The sequence below is a fragment of the Hyla sarda genome, chromosome 3, assembly GCF_029499605.1.
Source record: "Hyla sarda isolate aHylSar1 chromosome 3, aHylSar1.hap1, whole genome shotgun sequence".
Taxonomy (NCBI): Eukaryota; Metazoa; Chordata; class Amphibia; order Anura; family Hylidae; genus Hyla; species Hyla sarda.
The window spans coordinates 273,906,111-273,931,721 of record NC_079191.1 but is presented as its reverse complement, the minus strand read 5'-3'; the positions used below and the strand labels follow the sequence as shown (position 1 = coordinate 273,931,721).

General features: G+C 43.0%; 1 protein-coding gene across 6 annotated transcripts in view; it reads left to right on the top strand.

Moving 5' to 3' along the window:
- Positions 1-600: 600 nt before the first annotated feature.
- Positions 601-25,611, top strand: part of NHSL1 (NHS like 1) — a 208,346-nt gene continuing 183,335 nt past the window's right edge. The window contains exon 1 of one of the 6 annotated variants that reach the window (XM_056566676.1): positions 601-2,347. In XM_056566676.1, coding sequence (XP_056422651.1) covers positions 2,050-2,347 — 298 coding nt within the window. In that variant the 5' untranslated portion in view covers positions 601-2,049. Of the gene's footprint in view, positions 2,348-18,453; positions 18,569-25,611 lie in introns of those variants that run through there. The other 5 variants (XM_056566664.1, XM_056566667.1, XM_056566665.1 and 2 more) reach the window with 5 other exon arrangements.

Below are 25,611 nucleotides of genomic sequence, written 5' to 3'. Positions count from 1 at the left end.
ATAATGTCTGTTATCAATAACGGACTAAAACGGATATTAGAAAAATCCCATAGACTATAATAGGATTTTCTAACGGACATATAGGATTTGGTTACTGCCGGTGACAGCTGATTTTAGGACGGAACTAGCGACGGAACTTGCTAATCGGAGTAATTTGCTAGTGTGAAACAAGCCTAAACTACACCGGCCCAGACTTAGCTAAGCTTTTTGGTGTATGTGAAGAGTGAAATTTCAGAAAATGTGACCTGCACAAAATTTTGCAAATGCTCTGTGACCATTTAATACATTTGGTGCTCCTATACATTACCAGCACACAAAAAAAGGTGTAGACCAGTGTTTCCCAACAAGGGTACCTCCAGCTGTTGAAAAACTACAACTCCCAGCATGCCCGGACAGCCTTCGGCTGTCCGGGCGTGCTGGGAGTTGTTGTTTTGCAACAGCTGGAGGCACACTGGTTGGGAAACACTGGTGTAGAAAAATGCTTCACTTACTCCTACAATGATAATGCCCCCTAAATTGGTACCATGTGATGTATTTTACCCAATGCCCCAATGTATGATGGTGCTGTGGTGATGAGGGCAATGACAGTGCAGCACAGTGCTGATTCATAGCTGACTGCTGCTGCAAACACTTGAGGGATCCACAGGTGTCTGCTGAGTCCTCCTTTGTCCTGTGCCCTGGGACTGTCTGGGAGCTCCTCCAGCCTCCCCTCCCTTGGAGTGTGCAGACTGTACACACAGGAGGTGGGGAAGGAGGAGGGATCCGGAGAGGCTCTTTTCCTGTTTCATTTGAGGCACAAGGCTCTGACTTACCGGCTGCTCTGCCAACTTCCCCACTGCTGCTCCTGTCTTTTCTTAGCAGATCGTGAAAGTTTAAGCTCCTCTGAAGATGCTCTGACTTGACTGCTCTACCTCCCCATTTGCACAATGCTGCTGCCAGAATAGACTCTGCTGCATCTCTGGGATTTGGAGTGACATCAGGACTCTGCTGCATCTCTGGGATTTGGAGTGACATCAGGACTCTGCTCCATCTCTGGGATTTGGAGTGACATCAGGACTCTGCTGCATCTCTGGGATTTGGAGTGACATCAGGACTCTGCTCCATCTCTGGGATTTGGAGTGACATCAGGACTCTGCTGCATCTCTGGGATTTGGAGTGACATCAGGACTCTGCTCCATCTCTGGGATTTGGGGTGACATCAGGACTCTGCTGCATCTCTGGGATTTGGGGTGACATCAGGACTCTGCTCCATCTCTGGGATTTGGGGTGACATCAGGACTCTGCTGCATCTCTGGGATTTGGGGTGACATCAGGACTCTGCTGCATCTCTGGGATTTGGGGTGACATCAGGACTCTGCTGCATCTCTGGGATTTGGGGTGACATCAGGACTCTGCTCCATCTCTGGGATTTGGGGTGACATCAGGACTCTGCTGCATCTCTGGGACTTGGGGTGACATCAGGACTCTGCTGCATCCCATAACTACAAGAGCCTTCTGGACTCTATCTCTGCTTCATCTTTGTAACCAGTGACTAGAGGGAACCTAGGACTGTGGCTGCTACAACCCTGGGACTACCCCTTCTATATCCCTAAAACTAGTGGAACTCCCAAACCTCTGTTGCACCCCTGGCGTTAGAGAGGACCCAGAAGTTGCTGCATGGATCTAGCTCCGAGTTTGTTATTTGGCTCGTTCAGGACAAGAAGCATCAATTCTGCACCGGATCTGTCTCTCTTTCTTTGTGTCGCTTAGGATCAAGGTTTTGGATCCATGTCCTTTAGTGATCACGGGTTCTTGTTATTGAGCAGGGGACTTCAACAATATGTGCCAGGAATACAAATGAGGGGAGTTCTCCTTAAAGTGAGTTGGGCACTTGTGCTAAGTAGCTGTGTTGTGGATGCCCCACCTCTCAGTGCCCATACCCCTGATCTCCACTAAGCTTCATATGCTTCTCATTCCAGGGGGGGCGATCTGAAGGGGGATATCAGGATATTGGGGTTCACCCTGGAGTCTTAGTTTTTTTAAGTAACTGGTTTGTGTACAGCCTGTGTGATGCCCTTTCATCTGAGGACAGTGCAGCCTACCAACCTGTGTAGACTGGGCACCAGTGATGGGCAAATACCTAGAGCTGGTTCAGCCTTGGTGTTCACCTCAGTCCAAGAAGTCAGTGTTCATTCTCTGCTGCGGATCATCCAGCAGCTGTCTGATCTCTCCCGCCATGCTGAGGACATCTTCACCGACATCCAGGAGCAGGCAGTCACCCTGGGGGAGCGCAGTGCCCACCTGCAGCGCCGCTTGGCATCCCTTCACCAGACTGTCTCCCACCTGGACCACAGGAAGGTGCCAGTCCGTAAGTAAACTTCTCCTCTGTCTCTCTGACCTGGGGTACAAAGCTTCACAATGCTTCTATGTATGGCTGTGTTTCCCAACCAGGGTGCCTCCAGCTGTTGCAAAACGACAACTCCCAGCATGCTAGAGGCACCCTTGTTGGAAGACACTAATATACAGGATATACATATGAGCTCCAGAGCTGCACTCACTATTCTGCTGGTGGGGTCACTATTTACCCCTGTTTTGTGTTGAAATTTCTGTGCAAAAGTTTGCGCAAGCTGTTTTTTTAATTTTTTTTTTGTGTACATTCTGGTGGAGCATTTCCTCCAGATGTGTAGGTGTCAGTGTACCTTGGAGTGACATATTTAGTATGCACAAATTTATTAACTGCGTACATTTAATTTTTCCCAGAAATCTTGCGCAGTCACCATATTTTTTACGCAAATATAAGCCATCTTGGACTGCACGTAGAAAGATGCTCTAAGTCATCGATTTCATTTTTCAAAGAGTGGAGGTATGAGGAGATTACTATTAGAGATGAGCGAACTTACAGTAAATTCGATTCGTCACGAACTTCTCGGCTCGGCAGTTGATGTCTTATCCTGCATAAATTAGTTCAGCTTTCAGGTGCTCCTGTGGGCTGGAAAAGGTGGATACAGTCCTAGGAGACTCTTTCCTAGGAATGTATCCACCTTTTCCAGCCCACCGGAGCACCTGAAAGCTGAACTAATTTATGCAGGATAAGTCATCAACTGCCGAGCTGAGAAGTTCGTGACGAATCGAATTTACTGTAAGTTCGCTCATCTCTAATTACTATATTTGGCCGCAATTTATGAAACTCATTGCGCTGGATTGATAAATTTAGGGCTTCTGCGCATAATGTAGAATTCGGGAAAAGGGGTAAACTGCTTCTACCATACACAAATAATGATACATGTCCCCCAATGTGTACATCAGTGTTTTCTAACCAGAGTGCCTCCCAGCAACTCCCTTCGCCTGTCCGGGCATGCTGAGAGTTGTAGTTTTGCAACAGCTGGAGGCACTCTGGTTGGGAAACGCTGATGTATGGAATGAATCACTGCATTGTGGTACAAGATTATGGCATAACTAGTGTTATTAGGGTCATTACTGCTAATATCATTATTATTCTTATTAAATTTACAGGCACAAATATCATATTAATAGCTTTATTCTTTTTCGGCCCATCCCTGTCAATACTGTCAATCATGTCATTATGTCCCTGCACCTCATGTAGCCCTGAATACACACCCATTGTGAGCACACCCTGTCCTAGACTATTTTTATTATTGCTTAAACTGCCACCCATATAAGTGTTCTATCCATGTCACCTATCAATTAAAAGTATTCCCCTAGACAATGGACACTACACCTACAGGTCTACGCCTACTTGTAAAGCCATAAAAGGCCAAGGATTCACAGGTTAGGATCCATATATGGCCTAGGCCAAACCAGGTTGTTATATAACAATAGGAGCTGCAAGACCAGACCATAGGGGGGGATTTATCAAAACCTGTCCAGAAAAGTTGCCCAGTTGCCCATAGCAACCAATCAGATCGCTTCTTTCATTTTTGAAAAGGCCTCTGTAAAATGAAAGAAGCAATCTGATTGGTTGCTATGGGCAACTGGGCAACTTTTCCTCCAGACAGGTTTTGATAAATCTCCCCCAATGTGTACACAGGTTACCCTGCCACATAGGTAAAGTTACAAGGCAATATGACATATGTATCTAAATATATTAATGTAAGATGTGTAATGTCATTAACCAGGGGATATTCAGAGTATAATCATCCTGATCTTCACTCTATACCAGTGTTTCCCAAGCAGGGTGTCTCCAGCTGTTGCAAAACTACAATACCCAGCCGAAGGCTGTCCGGGCATGCTGGGAGTTGTAGTTTTACAACACCTGGAGGCACCCTGCTTGGGAAACACTAATCTACACCTTATTTATGTAAACAGCTTGCCTGTTTTTGTTGAACCTTGTTGCTTTTTGTTTGTTTTTGTATCTTTTGATACATAGGGGGAGATTTATCATTGCTTTTAGAGTATTGTTTTTGTCAATGTTTTGGCACAGTTCAGGCAAAAGCAGCATATTTAGAGACTTTTCTGCGTCTTCTGATATAGACAGTTTCACTCTTTTTTTGCCTACCCGTAGAACCTATTCTTTTTGACCATGCAGTGGTCACATATTTATCATTTGCGACTTTTGTCAAAAGTTGCTATTTTGTGCGCAAAAGGTACTTTTTTAGGCACAAAGCTACACCACCTACCAGTAGGCGTGAGAATCCCTTCTACCTTCCGCAATTAAACCTTTAAACTCTTGTGGACAACAGCGTCCCACTCCCCTTCTATGATACGTGCTCAGGAGCTGAGTGCGGGTCATAGCTGGGGGGTCCTGGTGGCTATCTGCCACCAGGACCCATCTCTAATGCCAGACATCACCGATCACGGTGATACCCGGCTTTACAAAAATAAAGAGCACCTAAAATGCAAGTAAAAATGCGTCTAAAAAAGCGTAAATGTAAAAAAGTGTCTAAAATGCAAGTAAAAATGTCCCGGCAGCTCTGTGAAAGTAAGTAAAAACACCTAACCTGCCAAATTCAGGACCCGGAAAAGTGTCTACTTCCCTCCCTCACAAGTGTCTAGAAAAAGTGTATGTGGTAGAGCTTTTCCCACCACAGCAGAGCTGCGCAAAATTCATCATGCTGCTGCACCTTCTTGATAAATAAGATGCACGCTAATCAAACCCACCACCCAAATAAACATGGGAAAATAGCTCCACCGTAGACATTCTTTGAGAAATCTGGGCCATAGTGCATCACAAATGTTACAAACCTACTGTATCACTCAAGGTATTGTTTTGCCATCACTTTCTAGATACAGTACAGTGACCCCCCCCCCCCGACCTACAATGGCCCCGACATACGATAATTTCAACATACAATGGCCTCTCAGAGGCCATCGCATGTTGAAGGCAGCATCAACATACGATGCTTTTGTATGTCGGGCCATCGCATAAACGGCTATCCGGCAGCGCAGACAGCTTCAGCTGCCGCCGGATAGCCGTTTAAGGTACCCCGTGCGGTCTGGTGATGATCACTCACCTGTCCCCGGTGCCCCGGACTGTTCTCTTCAGGATCCCCTGCATCGCCGTCGCTCTCCTTCGCCGTCATCACGTCGCCGCGCACGCCGTCCCGTTATGCAATAGGAGAGGCGTGCGCAGCGACGTGATGACAGTGATGAAGAGCGAAGATCCCAGGCAGCAGTGACGGTCCGGAGCGGCGGGGACAGGTGAGTATAACTTCCTATACTTTACATTGCACAGATCCCTCAACATACGATGGTTTCAACTAACAATGGTTCATTTGGAACGAATTACCATCGTATGTTGTCTTAGGTGTAGAGTCCCATGTGATGAGTGGAGGTGGGTTTATTAGGAAACTACTGACATGGCATTTCCCTACTATAAAGCTGTTATGGGGCAGCGAGCAGTGAGGGTTTTCTGTTTATTTCTTTGTGTGTTTCTGTCTTTCAGCTTGTTATTACCACTGCTGCTGTTTGTGGTAATACCAATAATAACACTAGGTATAAAGAATTGCTGCATATGCATTTTGTTATTATAATCTCATAGGTGATCTAAAACTATGTTGTGCTGCTGTGTTGTAACATTTTCACCCTGGGACCACTGGGTGAGGTTAAGTGGAAAGTCATATAATAAGTCATATGAACCTGTTTAAAATGAAAAATGAATGGAACTTGCCAGTAAGCGATGGAAACCCAACCACATACCAGCAATAGCTGAAATAGCAGGATCATGTTTTGTTAGCCTGTTTTCCTAATATTATCTTCTCAGGTAAATTTTTGACATAACTGACTAATGTAAGTGATTTTCTCATCCGTGAGATTATACACTTGGCTCTGGGACATCAGTCTTTTTACTACTGAGAAATGGCAGACAATATAGGAACATCAACATGTTCCCCAAAACTGCTGACGTCTATGGAATATTTTAGAAGTATTTAGCAACTTATGATACCATTTTTGATACACCAAAAAATTAAACACATATTCTTACCTACCACAGGATATTCTATTCCAAGTTATGGCAAATAGAAATTGATCTATAACCTCTTTTCTTGCTCGCATAGTGCAATTTCCCAGCAGGAGAAAATGGGCGTTTCCCAGCAGGCATGGCATCAGTGAAGCCTGCTGGGGGGCAACTTCCGCCCTCACATGGTTGCAGTGCTGTGATGTGAAGACCCCAGGCTCTGTGCATGTTTCAGCCTGTGTTGCTGTCAGTGAGGCTCTCCTGCAGCTTTCAGTCTGTGCAGCTTTCTGTCAGAATCTGTGAAACTTTCACTTTCTGTGCAGCTGTCAATCAAGCTCTGTGCAGAGAAACATTTCCTAAGTTTGGTCTCCTGCCAGGCCAGAGGAGACCAAACTCACTGCAGGGAACAGAACGGAGCCACCGAGTGGCCATTTTTTCTGTTACATTTTAAACATATTTATGTTGATAATTTTACAAGCAAGTGAATGGGAAAGTTTCTGCTAATTTCACAAGGAACACTATATTAAAAGTTAAATATGTTGTTTAGTACAAATGCATACACACTTCTATGTACAGTATGCTCTCACACTTGCATTAAAATGTTATACAGTATTTTAAAGCAAGCTATTGACATAATCTGTATTAAGTTCTACATGACATGGCTGATACATAGCTTTATTGTGCTGCCTTGTTGTATATGTACTGCCTTAGGCCTTGCTCATATTGCCGTCGGACTCCACTATTCGGAGTTCCGTCAGGCAATCCGGCCAGAACGACGAGAGTTTAGCGGAGAAAAAAAATAGTGCTAGCTAAATTCCTGTAAAATTATTGAATCACCAACGATCCACATACAAGTGAATGGGGTCCGTCGGGACATGTAGTAGCCGTTTGCATCCGACCCATTTCAGGGTCTGATCAGCTCAAAAAGAAAAAAAAAAGAGCCAATCGGACCCTTAATGGGCCGGATGCCAACATCAATGTGAACCTAGCCTAATATGATCCATCGAATTCAGTAATGTATGGAACAATTCTAGAAAAAATATCTCCAGAGGGGAAAGCTCCATACTTACGACACTGGGTGGAACATACCACTGGATCTTTCTCTTAGATTTCTATTGAATCCTATAGAAAAGAACACTGTGGTGTAGATCTGTGGCAACCAATTGTAGCTCAGCTTTCATTCCCAACAATACTCTATTATTGTAATAACTGTGTTGTCATTGTTTGCTGTGGGCAACAAAAACAGTTTTTCTTTTGGACAGTTTCATAAATGTACATCAAATGTCTCCATAAGAAGGCATAGAAAGAAAGAAATTGTGGCATGTTCTACTGAATGTCATATATATGGTGTTTCCCCACTCAAAATTGTGCCCATGGCCTTGTATACAGCAACTCTTTACAAGTATAGTCTTACCTGTAGATTATTAAGTATTATAAGATTATTAAAAGACGTACAGAATGTAGGAGATCAAAGTAGAAGGTTGGTGATTTGGATCTCTATACAAGTCCCAGCATGGTAAACATGTAAGAAGTTATAGCTGACAGCATTATGTCTGCAATAATAACAAGCGATTCTCAGAAGTGAAGCTGTAACGATATCGAATCTGAAAGTTTACACATTAGTGATCTACAGAAATCCATACTGCTATACACGTGTATTTCTGTGGTAGGTGGCCTGGGTACCCCATCCACGAACATGATCATGTTTACCCTTAAAGAGGTACTCCGCCCCTAGACATCTTATCCCCTATTCAAAGGATAGGGGATAAGATGTCAGAACACGGGGGTCCCGCCGCTGGGGATCTCGGCTGCTGCACCCACCTGTTGCGGCTTCCAGAAACGCTGGAGGATTCAGCTCCCAACCACGGTGACATGAGATCGTGACGTCACGACTCCGCCCCTGTCACGCCCCACCCCTCAATGCAAGTCTATGGGAGGAGGCGTGACAGCCATCACGCTCCCTCCCATAGACTTGCATTGATGTCACACGGGGCGGAGTCGTGACTTTATGATCTCCCGTCACCGTGGTCGTGAGGCGTTAGGATGAGAGCCTCCAGCGCTGCCGGAAGCCGCAACAGGTGGGTGCAGCAGCCAAGATCCCGGGGGTCCCCAGGGGTGGGACCCCAGCGATCTGACATCCTTTCGATAGGGGATAAGATGTCTAGGGGTGGAGCGACATTCCCGCTCATCTTTTTAACTAGTAAATGAATTCTCAGAGCTGTTGAGGTTGAACCTGACTGGTACATTGTCATCGTGCTACATTTAAGTCAACATAAAACAAGGTGCGGTTACATGAAAAGCAGCTGACACCACAATTCAGCAAGGTTCTCGGAGTGTCAGATGGGAGCTACTGGCAGAAAGCTTATAACCAGCATACCTTGACCACAGGACCCTTCTTATGGAAAGTCTAGAATTTCTATGAGTGTATTTTCACAGGTGCAGGAAATTATCCCAGCCCCATAAAAGATTGGGATTTGGAGTCCTTTACCCTCATAACATGTGAAGAATGTAGCAATAGAAAAAAAGGCAGATAAATATCCTCAGCATGTGTATTAGAAAAATAAACTAGAAGTGCGGAATAGGAGTAGGGCTTTGTGCATGTTCTGTATGATCCCCTACCAGGATGTGTCTGGAGGAGAGCATGGTTTCCATGTATTAATCTTGCATAGATTAATTATAGGTCTATGAAAAGAATTCAATCTCAGACGCTAAACCCTTCCAACCACTTCAAACAGGAGGAACAGAACTTACAGCCAAACTAGTTTTAGATGGCCCTGTACTGCAGAGTCAGTGTGGTGTGGAGTATTGTGGGCTCATATGAGGGGGTTTATATTACTGCTCATCCAACAACAGGAATATTCCAGCACCGATTCAGATGTCACTAAAATCCCAAGGAATCTGTTTCTATCATTATTTGTTCTCTGACATGTTTTGTAAGGCTGCGTTCACATCACGATTTCTCCATCCGACCTGAGTACACGATTTTTATATCTTAAAATTGTATGAAATCGTATATAAAGTCGGATTCATTGACCTCCATTAAAAAATCGGATCCATTACACACATCCGATTTGATCCGCATCCGATTTCACACGATTTTTGTTCAGGTCTGAAATCGTGGTCAACCCCGATTTCAGACCCAAACAAAAATCGTGTGAAATTGGATCTGTATAATGGATCCAATTTTTTTATGGAGGTCAATGGATCCGACTTTATATACGATTTCATACGATTTTAAGCTATAAAAATCGTGTACTCAGGTCGGATGGAGAAATCATGATGTGAACGCAGCCTAAAGCTATATAGAAGGTGCATTGATCCCAGTTCAGTGGAGCTATGAATGGAAATTCCAAATCATGGATGAATATTCTATATAGTGATCCACACATATGTTTATGGATAGGACAATATCTTTCATCTGGATGTTGATTTTCTTTGGGTGTCGAGTCTTTCATAGCAGTCAGATTGTATAGTTAATAGGATAAAGCATAGATACTTGCTAAGAGGTTATTAACCTTACTGAATAATTTTCTTGTGTCTTTTTTTATTTTTTTATCAACTGGTGCCAGAAAGTTAAACAGATTTGTAAATTACTTCTATTAAAAAATCTTAATACTTCCAGTACTTATTAGCTGCTGAATATTATAGAGGAAATTATTTTCTTTTTGGAACACAGAGCTCTCTGCCGACATCACGAGCACATTGCTCTCTGCGGACATCTCTGTCCATTTTAAGAACTGTCCAGAGTAGGAGAAAATCCCCATAGAAAATATATGCTGCTCTGGACAGTTCCTAATATGGACAGAGATGTCAGCAGGGAGCACTGTGGTCATGATGTCAGCAGATACACTGCGTTCCAAAAAGAAAAGAATTTCCTCTGTAGTATGCAGCAGCTAATAAGTACTGGAAGGATTAAAAAATTTTAATAGAAGTAATTTACAAATCTGTTTAACTTTCTGGCACCAGATGATTAAAAAAAAAAAAAAATAATTTTCCACCGGAGTACCCCTTTAATATCTTTCTATCTGATGCCTGATTTTTGGCCCAGCCATAAAATATAAGAATCTGTATGTGGCCACATCCCATATAGCCAGTTATTTCTTCATTTTATGTATGCTTTCTGTGTCTTCCGTGCCATAAAAAGTTAAATTTTACCCAGGTGTACCCAGACTTAGTCCTATGTTTTTACAGAAGGCATACCTTCCGGCATTTAGCGCTGCTTGCCCGAAGCAGGGCTAAATGCCTGAAGGCTTCACTTACTAATATGGGGAACTTGCTACTACCTAATGTGGGGAACCTGCTACTACCTAATGTGGGGAACCTGCTTCTACCTAATGTGGGGAACCTGCTACTACCTATTGTGGGAAACCTACTACTACCTATTGTGGTGAACCTGCTACAACCTAATCTAGGGAACCTGCTACTACCTAATGTGGTGAACCTGCTACTACCTAATGTGGGGAACCTGCTACTACCTAATGTGGGGAACCTGCTACTGCCTAATGCGGGGAACCTGCTACTACCTAATGCGGGGAACCTGCTACTGCCTAATGCGGGGAACCTGTTACTACCTAATGTGGGGAAACTGCTACTACCTACCTAATGTGGGGAACCTGCTACTACCTAATGTGGGGAACCTGCTGCTACCTACCTAATGTGGGTAAACCGCTACTACCTACCTAATGTGGGGAACCTGCTACTATCTAATCTAGGGAACCTGCTACTACCTAATGTGGGGAACCTGCTACTACCTAATGTGGGGAACCTGCTACTACCTAATGCGGGGAACCTGCTACTGCCTAATGCGGGGAACCTGTTACTACCTAATGTGGGGAAACTGCTACTACCTACCTAATGTGGGGAACCTGCTACTACCTAATGTGGGGAACCTGCTACTACCTACCTAATATGGGTAAACCGCTACTACCTACCTAATGTGGGGAACCTGCTGCCTATCTAATGTGAGGAACCTGCTGCCTACCTAATGTGGGGAACCCCCAGAAGTAGCACCCCCATCATCCGTCAGCTCATGCTATTACCACACGGGAGTAGGGGAAATGGGAGGGGGGGGTTTGCTGGTGGATGATGAGGGGCGCATGATGGGGGCATTATATGTAAGGGGCGCATGATGGGGGCATTATATGTGAGGGGCGCATGATGGGGGCATTATATGTGAGGGGCGCATGATGGGGGCATTATATATAAGGGATGCATGCGGCCCAGCCTCACCCAGCTGCTACCTCCAGTGGCCCCCAGATAATTTGAGTTTGAGACCCCTGCTTTATAATGAAGTGATCCAGTTGCAGACATTTCATTGATTTATTGGAGCAGCTGTAATGTCCATTCCAGGCTTTGTTTGCCCACAGTCACCTCTGTCCCTTTGGAACAATCACTTAATAATAGGTCACTTTGTTGTTTTTTGACAGCTTTGTACATTTTAGGCATTGTAACATCTGTGACTTTAGCTGTCACTTACATCCGGCTAATAGGATGGTTGACCCGTGATGACTTAACCTGATTTATTATAGAAAATACTTTTTTTTTATAAGAAAAACACAATGCCCATTATGTCTAGAATTCCACATTAGTCTCCAGCCTCAGATCACCAAACTTGACTTTTTGTATCACTTACAGCATATAAACTATTTCAGCAGCTATCAATCTATCCATCTATCTATCTATCTATCTATCTATCTATCTGTTTGTCTGTCTATCTATCTATTTGTCTGTCTATTTTATTTATAAAGAAAAACCTACTTATGCTTTGACAGTTGCATTCTTTTCTGATGTATAGCATTATTGGTTAAGATGTAGCCACTTATAAGATAGCTGTTGGCTAAAAGTTCTCTCTCCTGAGATCCTTGTGTAGTGTTTGGCTCAGTGGACCTTTCAAGTGTTTGGAATGCAGAGAGGTGTGGTAAGCCGCTGCCAGACTATGGTGGCAACTATTCTCGTGAGAAAAAACAGAATCAGGTGGTTAAAGTTCAACAAACTCCGTCCTTCCTGTCTGTCTGGGGAGAGCCAGGAAGCCTCCACATGTTTTACATGGCTGCCATGCCCACTAAAATTAGCAGGTTCAGCCAACACATGTCTGATGTGTATGGTCCACATCTAGTTTCATTGTTGTAGAAAAAAACAAAACACTTTAATAAGACCACATCAAATGGCATTAAAAGAGGTCTTTTATGGGGATGGTCTTTTCAAAGAAAATGGTCGCAGCAAATCCATGTGGACAGCAAATTCATCACACAAAACCTTATCTGAATGCGGAGATGGTCTTGGCAACCTTAAACACTTGGAGCATTTGTATCTCCTGATACCTGGATGATTCCTGGTGGTGATGACAGTGCTGTATATCAGTAGAAGGAGATAAATAAAGACCTAGATGCAGCACATCGGGTAGGTTACATGTTTATAGTCCCAAAGACTCACTTGACTCCATGAGAAGATGTACAAATTCTTTCTGTATAAGGGTATGTTCACACTACGGAGTTTGAACGGAATCTCCGCTCGCAGAATTCCGCGAGTGGAGATTCCATTCTGGCGGCGGCGGCTGAAATACTTTGGTCATATGTTGTCACCATTGATGGCTATGCAGTGCTAACAGACTTCCGCGCAAAGAATTAACACGTTCTTTCTTTGCGTGGAACAATTTCAGCTGTGAAATTGTCCGCCATTGAAATTGCTCAGTGTGAACAGGTTTTGCGGAAACCCATTCACACTGATGTTTATGTTCACAGCGTGTAATCCCGAATGTGGAATTCCGCTCACGGAATTCCGCGGGAATTACGTAGTGTGAACATACATGGCGGAATTCCACCTCAAATGAAAGCCCAATAGACTTCTATGGGATTCCGCACTCCCGTTGACACTTCGGAATTTCCGCTTGCGGAAATCCCGAATTGTCAACGGGAGTGCGGAATCCCATAGAAGTGTTTTGAGCTTTCATTTGAGGTGGAATCCCGCCTGCGGAAATTCCGCCGTGTGAATAGACCCTTATACCTTAATTTCCTTAAAATGTACCCCTCAGATCCAACAACATTTTTTTTTTTTAAAATATATCACTCAGTACCTAATCCTGACCATGTACATCTAATTTTTATGTGTCTAGCGCCTTTATTTATTTTTTTATTACACTTATAATTTATCTCACTGGTCTGAATTCCTCTCAAAGGGAGGGGGTGTGGCCTCACTGTGCAGGTCTCCGCCCCTTCCCTTAGTATGCTGTCTGCTCACATCTCCCCTAGCATTAGCAAAACTACAACTCCCAGCTTGTCCTCACTGACAGTAGCGGGACACAAGCTGACAGTGGGAGGATTTTTCCTCCAGCTGTGAGCCCTGTGCTCACAGCTGTCAATCAAGGAAGTGTGTCCATGACATAGGTGATGATGCATGGACACAGCAGGACTAGTATGTGTCCAAGCAGGCAGGGGGGGGGGGGGGGCAGATGTTTGACTGGCTTTTTCAATATGAAATACTGAAAAATTTCTAATGAAAGCAATTGCAAAACCTATTGGTTATACATGCTTTATAACATATCAAAAGTTTTTGTATCTGACAGTGCCCATTTAAGGAAAGTCCATTCAGTTTTACACGTTCTTTATTCAGTTTAATACAAAAGTATAAAAAGGAACCAAAATGTTGTGCCCTGTTGTGGAACATTTTTTCTAACATGAGAAGCAATAGCCGCCTGCAGCAGATGTTTGCTCTAGTACTAAGAGAGAATTAAATATCCAGGTGCTAACAGCTGCTCTGTGACCTTGGAGCTGGGTGCTGGGATCCCATGCTGTCCATGTGTCATTATAATAAGGGATAGGAGAACGTGTCAGTGTATTCTACCTCCACAAGCTGCTTAGTGGCACCCGCTTCATATCACTGCTATATGACATGTCCCAAAATAAACAAGTGAAACCTCCAGGTTCCTGCTCGAGGATCAACATATCCAATTCATCCAAATAAATTATGAATGATCTAATAACATAACAGCCTATCTATCTATCTATCTTTCTATCTATCTATCTCATATCTATCTATCTCATATCTATCTCATATCTATCTATCTATCTCACATCTATCTATCTATCTCATATCTATCTATCTCATATCTATCTCATATCTATCTATCTATCTCATATCTATCTATCTATCTATCTCATATCTATCTATCTCATATCTATCTATCTCATATCTATCTATCTATCTCATATCTATCTCATATCTATCTATCTATCTCATATGTATCTATCTATCTATCTCATATCTATCTCATATCTATCTATCTATCTCATATCTATCTATCTATCTCATACCTATCTATCTATCTCATATCTATCTATCTCATATCTATCTATCTCATATCTATCTATCTATCTCATATCTATCTCATATCTATCTATCTCATATCTATCTATCTCATATCTATCTCATATCTATCTATCTCATATCTATCTATCTATCTATCTATCTATCTATCTATCTATCTCATATCTATCTATCTCATATCTATCTATCTCATATCTATCTATCTATCTATCTCATATCTATCTCATATCTATCTATCTATCTATCTATCTCATATGTATCTATCTATCTATCTCATATCTATCTATCTCATACCTATCTATCTATCTCATATCTATCTCATATCTATCTATCTATCTATCTCATATCTATCTATCTATCTATCTCATACCTATCTATCTATCTCATATCTATCTATCTCATATCTATCTATCTATCTCATATCTATCTATCTCATATCTATCTATCTCATATCTATCTATCTCATATCTATCTATCTATCTCATATCTATCTCATATCTATCTATCTATCTCATATCTATCTATCTATCCAAAGATAGGCGGCACTACCACTATAGCAATAAGTCCTGGGGTGCAGGCTGAAGACCACAGTCCCAATCGCAGACTGTGTAGATAATCCAGAAGCTTGAAAAAGATGGCGGAAGGCCGTCGAAACGTCGCACTTGATATGGGTCAATAAAATCCCACTTTTTGCACTTTAACAACGGGTGTGCTGCTGAAAATTTTTCGCTTCCAACTATCTGTCTATCTATCTATCTAAAAATCTAATAGAAACAGCACCTCAAAAGTTAAATGAAAAAAATGGATTCGGAGTGCACGCATAATTCGAACCTTGGCCCACTGGTTCCTTCATGCATAAAAAATATATAGGCAGCACACCACAGGTAGACTTCAAGCAAAAGGTGGATTTATTCCATGATGTGAGAGACTACGTTTCTCCAGCCTCACGCTGGCTTTCTCAAGTGCACTTGAGAAAGCCAGCGTGAGGCTGGAGAAACGTAGTCTCTCACATCATGGAATAAATCCACCTTTTGCTTGAAGTCTACCTGTGGTGTGCTGCCTATATATATATTTTTTTTATCTATCTATCTATCTATCTATCTATCTCATATCTATCTATCTATCACATATCTATCTATCTATCGCATATCTATTTATCTATCTATCTCATATCTATCTATCTATCTATCTATCTCTCATATCTATCTATCTATCTATCTCATATCTATCTATTTATCTATCTATCTATATCTATCTCATATCTATCTATCTATCTATCTATCTCATATCTATCTATTTATCTATCCATCCATCTATCTCTGTCTGTTCACACAGATGTCATAGATTCAGCTTTTACAGGTGCCATAATAAAGTATCTATTATCTCTCTAATCTCTTTTGTAACAGATCCCACTCATTGATATTGGATATTTCAGATATGATGGTATAGATGGGCATACACTTTACATCATTTTCAACAAACAGCTGTCTCTCCCAGGTGTATGCCCAGCTGAACGGCATGTATTTTAATGGGTACAGTGGAATGTCTCCTCTGATCCTCCATAAGAACGAATGGATTGTGCTTGTTGAAATCCAACTACTTCTCTCTCCTCTTCTATTGGTGGAGATGCAAAAGCTCCAGTACAGCCTTGCTTACAAATTATTGTTCATTGGCCACATATTTCCCTGTGTTACGAATGAATGAAGCAAAGGGTCACATGCCCTCCCTGCACTGCAATTCAGCCTTATAACAGGCTCTGTAAATGAGCGCCAATCTACAAGATAGGGCCCATAGGCCCACCCATACAGATTAGAGCCACCAATTTCAGTGGGACCAATCATCTGTAATGTGTATCGGGGCTTCCCCCCAATCCTGTTGTTCTTGGTGAGAGGGGGGGGGGTTAATCTGCCTCTGGAGGAGTCTGCCAGCATCTTAATTTCCCCTCCCCCACATTCAGAACACATGAACATTTGGCAGAGCATTGGTGTATATAGGGATATATGGGAGAGATGGCAGTCAGCTATTAATGGTGTTTGGTTTTACCTTATACTGTAGTAGGTTATCTTTGTTTAGTCTTCTGCTCCAGGTTTTGTGAAAGTCCACATATTATTGTTGTACTAAATGATTATGCTTTTTGTATTATCTGGTGCCCAATAAAGAGTATTTTACTTTGTTTTACTTTATATTTTGATGCACCTTTAGGGTCTATTCACACGGTACTGTATTCTTAGCATATTTGATGCTGCAAGATTTGAAGCTGCAGATTTTTAATGTAAACTATGTGACTGAACACAGCTTCAAATCTGCAGTATCAAATATGTGCAGAATACAGTACTGTGTGAATATGCCCTTAAAGGGGTACTCTGGCGCTTAGACATCTTATCCCCTATCCAAAGGATAGGGGATAAAATGCCTGATCGCGGGGGGCCCACCGCTGGCGACCCCCGTGATATTGCGTGCCGCACCCCGTTAAAATCAGCCCCCGGAGTGTGTTCGCTCCGGGTCTGATTACTGCAATCACAGGGCCGGAGCGTTGTGATGTCAAGGCTCCGCCCCGTGTGACGTTACGCTATGAACACGCTCCGGGGACTGATTTTAACGGGGTGCAGTGTGCAAGATCACGGGGTCCCCAGCAGCGGGACCCCCGCGATCAGGCATCTTATCCCCTATCCTTTGGATAGGGGATAAGATGTCTAAGCGCCGGAGTACCCCTTTAATATTCTCCTGATATGCCATAGAGTTGTGTGTATTTTTTATTAAATCTTTACAATTACATTGTATCTTTCAATGTAGAAAGATTATGTGTATCTACAACCTCTATAGAATTCTACGTTTATCATGGAAAGGAGTAATTGGCGCAAGGTATATAAAATCAGATAAGCCTTGTGCAGTAGGAAAGGGGCAAAGGTTTATGGCGTTCTGTAGGGGCATGCATCATGGGAATGAAAGGATCTGCCTCAAGTTTTGTTCATCAGCTGCTTCCGTTTGGATAAAGTCCTTGACTTTGTTTATAGGGCTGTGCTCCCGCACACATCCTGCTCCATGAAAAGGGATTTTAATCTTGTCATTCCACAGTACATTTATCATGGTAAAAGTCACAGTCCTTCTATAATACTGTATGTAGCCTAAGAACCAGTATAATGTATGGGTTTACAGTGAAATGTAAAGTGCAGAAGACTGAGATTAACTAGACTTAGTTTATCTTGCAGTTTGATATGAGTATCGTGCTGAAAATGCCCCCCTCGGTTTATACTCGAGTGAACTCTCCGCCTGTCAATCCCTTCTCCGTGGTCTTCAACCTGCAGACCTCCATATGTTGCAAAACTACAACTCCCAGCATGCCCGGACAGCCATTGGCTGTCCGGGCATGCTGGGAGTTGTAGTTTTCAAACATCTGGAGGTCCGCAGGTTGAAGACCAGTGCGGCCTTCATCGTCATCCAGACCCCCCTTTAGTTTTCTACTCACCTCCCCTCGGTGGGAAGGAAGGGTGAGCTGGTCTCGGCCAGCTATGCTGCAGGGACTGTCCGGTGGGGAAGGTTAGTTGTTCCAGGCTGTCCATTTTCACCGGGAGGCCCTCTTCTCCACTCCGGGCCGGCCCGGACTAGTGACGTTGCCATGACAACGACGCACAGGGACGTCCGTGCGCAGCAGAAGTCCGTGATGTCCCTTCGCATGAATGTCCCTGAGTGTCGTCGTCAAGACAATGTCACTAGTCTGGGGTCGGCCCGGAGCGAGAGAAGAGGCCCTCCCGGTGAAGATGGACACCTCGGAACGACTAACCCTCCCCACCGAATGGTCCCTGCAGCATAGATGGCCCGGACCAGCTCACCCTTCCTTCCCACCGAGGGGAGGTGAGTAGAAAACTAAAGGGAGGTCTGGATGATGATGAAGCTACAACTACAACTCCCGATGGCTGTCCGGGCATGCTGGGAGTTGTAGTTTTGCAACATCTGGAGGTTCGCAGGTTGAAGACCAATGAAGAAGAGATTGACAGGCGGTGATGATGAGGGGGGGGATGATGACGAGGGGGATGATGACAGGGTGATGATGATGGGGGTGTTAATGATGGGGGTCTGGATTATGACAGGGGGAGATGATAACATGGGGGGATGATGTATTTCCCACCCTAGGCTTATAGTCAAGTCAATAACTTCCTGGGTTTTTGGGATGAAATTAGGGGCCCCGGCTTATATTCGGGTCGGCTTATACTTGAGTATATACAGTATTTTATGTTTGCACCAGACACCATGTCTGAAATAGTGACTTAAAGGGATTTTCTTAGGAATGCATAAATAGCACTTATAGGGGTAATTTGTATTTTGTTGACTCGACATTTTCAAGATTTGTTTGCTATCTGTGAATGGAAATATTCTCATGTACAGACTTCAGATGGCCATAGAAACACCCACATGAAATCAATGCAATTGGTAACTGCATTTTATGTACTGTATGCCAATAAACCTGTACCTTTTTTTAAATATTATTTTGGCATATTAAGGGGGGGAGATTTAAAAAGATTATGTAATATTGTTAAATTGCAAATGGTTAAAACAAGATTTAGAAGGAAAAAACAAAGCTGTGCCTAGAGATAAAAGGATAGACTCCTGGTGCCTGCTGTGCTGAAGCAAGCATGTCTTATTTCGATGGAAATGTACCATGATAATATCTTAAACTGCTGGCTAACATTTAGCTTCTGACAGCTGACTTAAGGTTATAAATGTTGAAACTTGCATCCTGTTGACAAGAACAAACAAGTACATGGTATTGTTGATTGTGTATATTAGGAATTTTCTTCAGAAAGACATTGGGCATGTTTTAGCTGTCAGCATAAGAGCAGTGAACATTACTATAGTCAGCTGATTGTTCATGTAACAGGACTTTCTCATGGCTAATAAAGTAAATATACAGACAATGTGCTCATGACCAAGTCTGTTGCTCTGTTCACACCAGCATTACAGCTTCTATATAGAACAAAACCATGACAGCTACACGGGATCTGATTATAAACTGGTAATCCTAACAATGACAGTAATAATAGATCCTTACAGAGGTTTTTCCACATAGGACACTCATGAATGTCTAATCAGTGTGTGTTCGTGTGTGTGTGTGTGTGTGGGGGGGGGGGGGGGTAGGGGGTCCAACCAACGTTCTTATGTTCAAGGGGGTCCAAGTGGTTGGACCCTCACTGATTAGACACTTTTCACCTATCCTGTTGATAGGTGATTAGTGTCGGAACAGTGGGGATTCAACTGATAGGATCCTCAGGTTGTGTGCACAAAGGTTGATCGTGATAAGTGTCTGATCAGTGATAACCAGTGGATACAACCCTCGCAGTTGTGTGGACAACAGTTGTTTGTAAGGAGTGTCTGATCAGAGGAATCCAACCTCTTGGACACTCTTCACCTCTCCTGTGGAAAAGTGATGAGTGTCTGAACAGTGGTGATCCAGCTGATTGGACCCTCGTGGTTGTGTGGACAACGGTTGTTTGAGATGAGTATCTTATCAGTGAGGATCCAACCTCTAGGACACTTTTCACCTCTCCTGTGGAATGGTGAGGACTGTCTGAACAGTGGGAATCAAGCTGATAGGACCCTCGTGCTTGTGTGGACAACGGTTGTTTGAGATAAGTGTCTTATCAGTGGGGATCCAACCTCTGGGACACTCTTCACCTCTCCTGTGGAATGGTGAGGACTGTCTGAACAGTGGGGATCAAGCTGATAGGACCCTCTTGGTTGTGTGGACAACGGTTGTTTGAGATCAGTATCTGATCAGTGGGGATCCAACCTCTAATACACTCTTCACCTCTCCTGTGGATAGGTGATGAGTGTCTGAACAGTGGGGATTCAACTGATAGGACCCTAACGGTTGTGTGGACATCGTGATAAGTGTCGGATCAGTGATAACCTCACAGTTGTGTGGACAACAGTTGTTCTTGATGAGTATCTGAGTATCAGTGAGGATCCAACTAATAGCACTTATCCTGTGGATAGGTGATGAGTGTTCTTTTATGGAGAAAACCCTTTTAAGGTTTCTAAAGGTATTTTGATACTTTTCATATGAAGAATAAATCTGAAAACTGTGTAAGGCTGGGTTCACATATGTCCAACGTCCGGCATAGTTTCCCTCTGGCGTGCACAGGAGGGAAACTGATTCTAGAACTTATCCCATTCAATTGAATGGGACAGTTAACAATCATCCAGCATCTCAGTTTTGATGCCGGATGGTTGGACACACAAGATGGCACTGGACAGGGGAACGCAGCTTGCTGTGTTTCCCTGTCCGGCATCCAGAAACAGTGGACGCCGGCCAAACAACTGATGACAACTGATGCACATTGTCATCAGTTATGGCATCAGTTGAGATCTAGGCTTAGTTCACCTATGCCAGATGCAGGACATGTGAAGCCAGCCTTAGGCCCCGTTCACACTACGGAATTCTCGCGGCTGAATTCCGCGAGCGGTGATTCCGCCACCGAACGTACTTTGGCGCTAGGGCCGCGGGGCACTGAGCCGTCACCATTGACGGCTATGGTCCGCTTGTGGAATCCGCGCAAAGAATGAACATGTTCTTTCTTTGCTGAAATTCCGCAGTGTGAACGGGTCTCGCGGAGACCCGTCCACACTAATGTTAAAGCTCACACCGCGGAATTCCGTCCGCGGAATTCCGCCAGGAAATTCTGCTGCAATTCCGTATTGTGAACGGGGCCTTATTCTTGCTATTAGAAAATAGACTAAAATAGACAAATAAGTCAGTGTAAATAGAGCCCACACATGTTCATAAATAAATATAAATGGATTACAGGAGAAACCTGAAACATATTCACGCTGAAATCTAACTTTCACTTCTTATCACACGCTTTGTATCTATCTGTTCGTGGTACACAGTAAAAACTCTGCAGTGTGTTCTTCAAAAGAATGTTGTGGGATTGACAGTAACCTTGGTTCTCATGCACTGTGCGGTAGGATGGTGTTCACAGCAAGTAACAATTTATAGAAATCATTCAGGATACATATCGACTGAATAGAATGGAACCTGATAACGTTGGTTCGCTCTGGGTTTGTGATTAGATGAGTTTCTGCTGTTTTAGATGACAGACATATTATGGACGACTATAAGCAGAATGCATTCAGTTTCATTCAATGGAAGGGGCCCCACAAAAATCCAATACAACATCAGAGGCCAGTAATGTGGGATAGAAGGGCCCATCCCTTGTTGCCACATCAAGTAGCATAAAAGCACAGTAGCACACATCAATGCCTGTCACAAGTAAGAAGCAGTCTGGTCATTGACATAAACAGGTATATGTATATAAATATGTTTTTGAGTAGGAGAAAATCATATGACCGTGGAGAGAACATACATACAGTATATAGGTTAGCTTTTTAGGTTATCACATTGAGACATTAGTTATCTGATCTCAGTAAGATATGGTTGTTCACAAAATTGTAAAATAACTAAATTCAGCTTTGCTGCACTGAAGGCCACTGGCGTTGTTAAGTGTCTAATTATTCCCATTCATTGGGGACCATTTTGTCACTTCAGCCTAGCATCTGCTTAGCCTTTTGCCACTCAGACCTGGCACTAATGTTGACAGCAGATGGGTGTCAGTGGAAGGAAAGCGCAGCTGGACTTGAGTAGAAACTCAGCAGGACGGCGCAAGCTGCGTCTTTTGTTATGTCTGTATTGGGGAGGATTAAGAAAAAAAGAAAAACCATCATAACTAAGCATGTGCCCTGCAAGGAGCTGCTAACAGCATAGAAAAGAACAAAGCATAGGCTGGGAGTTGTATGCCTCTGGGGACATGGTTCTCAATACGGCTGAGTCACAGGACAGGCACGGTTTATTTATCCGACATACAGGAGGAGAATGCCCAGACCATGAGATGCTGATGGGGTTAGTCAGGCTCCAGCATTATGTGCTTTAAACACTACAATAAAGAAGTCTGTAGAAAATTGGTAAACACTTACTGTAGGTAGCATAGAAGTCATACGTTATGGTGTTCAGACATGCTGTACACAAAGACCGGGGTCTTCATACGCTGATCAGTCACAACATTAATCCCTAAAACCACCTGCATAATATTGTGTAGCTCAAACCATAATCCCCACAAGACCTCTGAAGGCATCCTGTGGTATCTGGCACCAAGGTATTAGCAGTGGTGGGATGGGACCTCCATGAATCAGACTTTTTCCAGAACATCCCACAGATGCTTGATCGAATGGAGATCTGGGGAATCTGGAGGCCAAGTCAGCACCTTGTCTTATTCCTCAAGCTATTCCTTCACAATATCTATAGTGTGGCAGGGTTCATTATCCTGCTAAGAGGCCACAACCATCAGGGAATCCCACTGCCATAGAGGGGCGCACAGTGTTTAGGTATGCCACTTTGAATGTACCAATGGCGCTACACACAGATTCATTTCAACAGTATCACACTTAGGGTGGGGTCACACGTGATGTATTTTGCTGCATATTTGCTGCTGCGTATTTTCTTACTAATTGAAGTCAATCAATAGCAAAATAAGTTGCACAAGATACGCAGCTAAATACGCAACAAAATACGGCACTTGGGACTCTACCCTTAAAGGGTACCGTGTGATCAGAAAATGACCCATTGTTTACATCACATTTTATAACACATTTCGAAAAAAAAATGTTAGTGATTTTTTTTCAATGTGTATATGAAAGAAAATACTGAAATCTTGCAGGTTTAATTCTGGCTATTGAGCCTTATTATAGACTCAAACGTTCTGGTTTTTAGGGATTACGTCAGAATTACATTGAAAGGCAGCACATATATATATATAACTGAGAGTCACACTGTTCACAGTAGTTCATGGTTACAGCTCTCCTCCTTCCCCTCCGTACACAATGACCTCTGCACAGACCTGTCTAGAACACTCTCCCATAGAAGTCAGTGAGTCAACTCCAGAGTACACGTTCTTGTGGTCCATGTGGCTGTAGAAAACCATCTTTCTGAATGCTCTCATACTACTTGTACCTTTGACCATGCTATGGCACAACCAATACTCTTACAATGCCAAATGTTGCTACAGCCAATATGTCTCTCCAGTTGCGATGCACTACTCTTAGCTTGCAGGTTCCACAGTGAGTATTAGATTCATCAACCTTCTTCTCTCTTTCTCTTCAATGGCCTGAGGGCTTCTGAATTACTTGTCCTGACACTAGCTCTCTTTCACCATCTCAGACAGTAGCTATACACGTCTGACACCTTCTATGGCTTCAGCTACTTCTCTGCCTTTTTTCACTGCCCACCAACATGCACATCATGCCCATACTTAAAGGGGTACTCCAGTGGAATTATTTTTTTTAAATCAACTGGTGTTCTATTTAAAAATCCTAATTCTTCCAGTACTTTTCAGCTGCTGTATACTACAAAAGAAATTCAATAATAAAAGAACTTCCTCTGTAATATACAGCAGCTGATAAGTACTGGAAGGATTAAGATTTTTAAATAGAAGCAATTTACAAATCTGTTTAACTTTCTGGCACCAGTTGATTTAAAAAACAATGTTTTCCACCGGGCAATGGTGACAAAGAGACAACTTTTGTAGAGTTTGTTCTCCTTGTGCTCATGGGTTTCCTCCCACATGCTATAGTTGTATTTGCCATTCTATGAAACTGGCTGTTTTGGAAATAGGCTTGATCCTAAAGACATATGAATGGATATACATATATACCATTTCCACAAGCGGAATTTCTGAAATGTGAGTAGGGGTACGGAATGCCATAGAAGTCTATGGGCTTTAATTTGAGGTGGAATTCTGCAAGCAGAAATTCTGCCATGTGAATAGACCCTTAGAGGATAACAAGTTGATTATGAGAACAAAGCAAAATTGTACCCCACAACATGAATACGCAGCCAGGCTTCCAAACATTGTCAAGCTTAGCTCTTGGCAAAATTTGGAAGCCAAATAGAGAATGAATGAAGAGCTGCTCTAGCGCACTCAAATCACTCCATTCATTGAGGGGACAATTTTCCTCTGTTTTCCTTTTTGGTAAGGGTCCCAATGGTCAGCTTATCATCCCCAGTCCTGTGGACAAAGGGTAACGTTTCGAGTTGGAAATTCCTCTTGTATAAGTTGATTTTGATTTTGTTTTATAGAGTTAAATCAACGTGTAACAAGCCCTAAATTCAAAGAACTCATAGAAAAGCGTAAGTTAGCCAGTTCTTTTAATCTTTTCCGAAAGGAAAACGCTGTTTATTTTGTCTTAGTATACAATTGGAAGGCCTCTTTGTAGAAGTCATCTGCAGTGGATGAAAGTGTAATACCGAGGCTAAGTGATTCTGCAAATTACTTTTCAACAAGAGCCTTGAAACAAAGGAGCCGAGGATTTTGCCTTTGATTGTTCAGTTAATAAAAGTTAACAGACTGTGTGACAGCTCTACAGCTACCGTTTCTTTATTGTTATGTCCCATCCACCTATTTCCTTACATTGCATGATGGGATGTTATACAGTATAAAAGTACATGGGAAAGTGACTACTTTGTATTGAAAATGTGTTCTTTATCCCTCTATATATTTGCAGTAGCAAAGCAAGGAAGCAGATATTCACAGGTTAAAAATGGGGGGCAGGGCTAGATTAAGGCTGCCTGGAAGACGGAGCACTTCAGTATGAGGGGGCCCCCAAACAATCCCCCCAAAGACAGTCCCCCCTCCCACTGAGACTTGTTCCCCTCCCACTGAGAGTTGCTGGCTAGCAGGGGTGGACTGACAACTCATGGGGCCCCCCATGCACCCACACCCATATAGATGCCCTGCCCACATACAATAAATACATTTTTCAATTCATAAAGAAAATATAGCAAAATATTACAAAAGTTTTTGGGGGTGTGGGTTAGTTTCTATGCAATATATTTTACGGTTAAAATG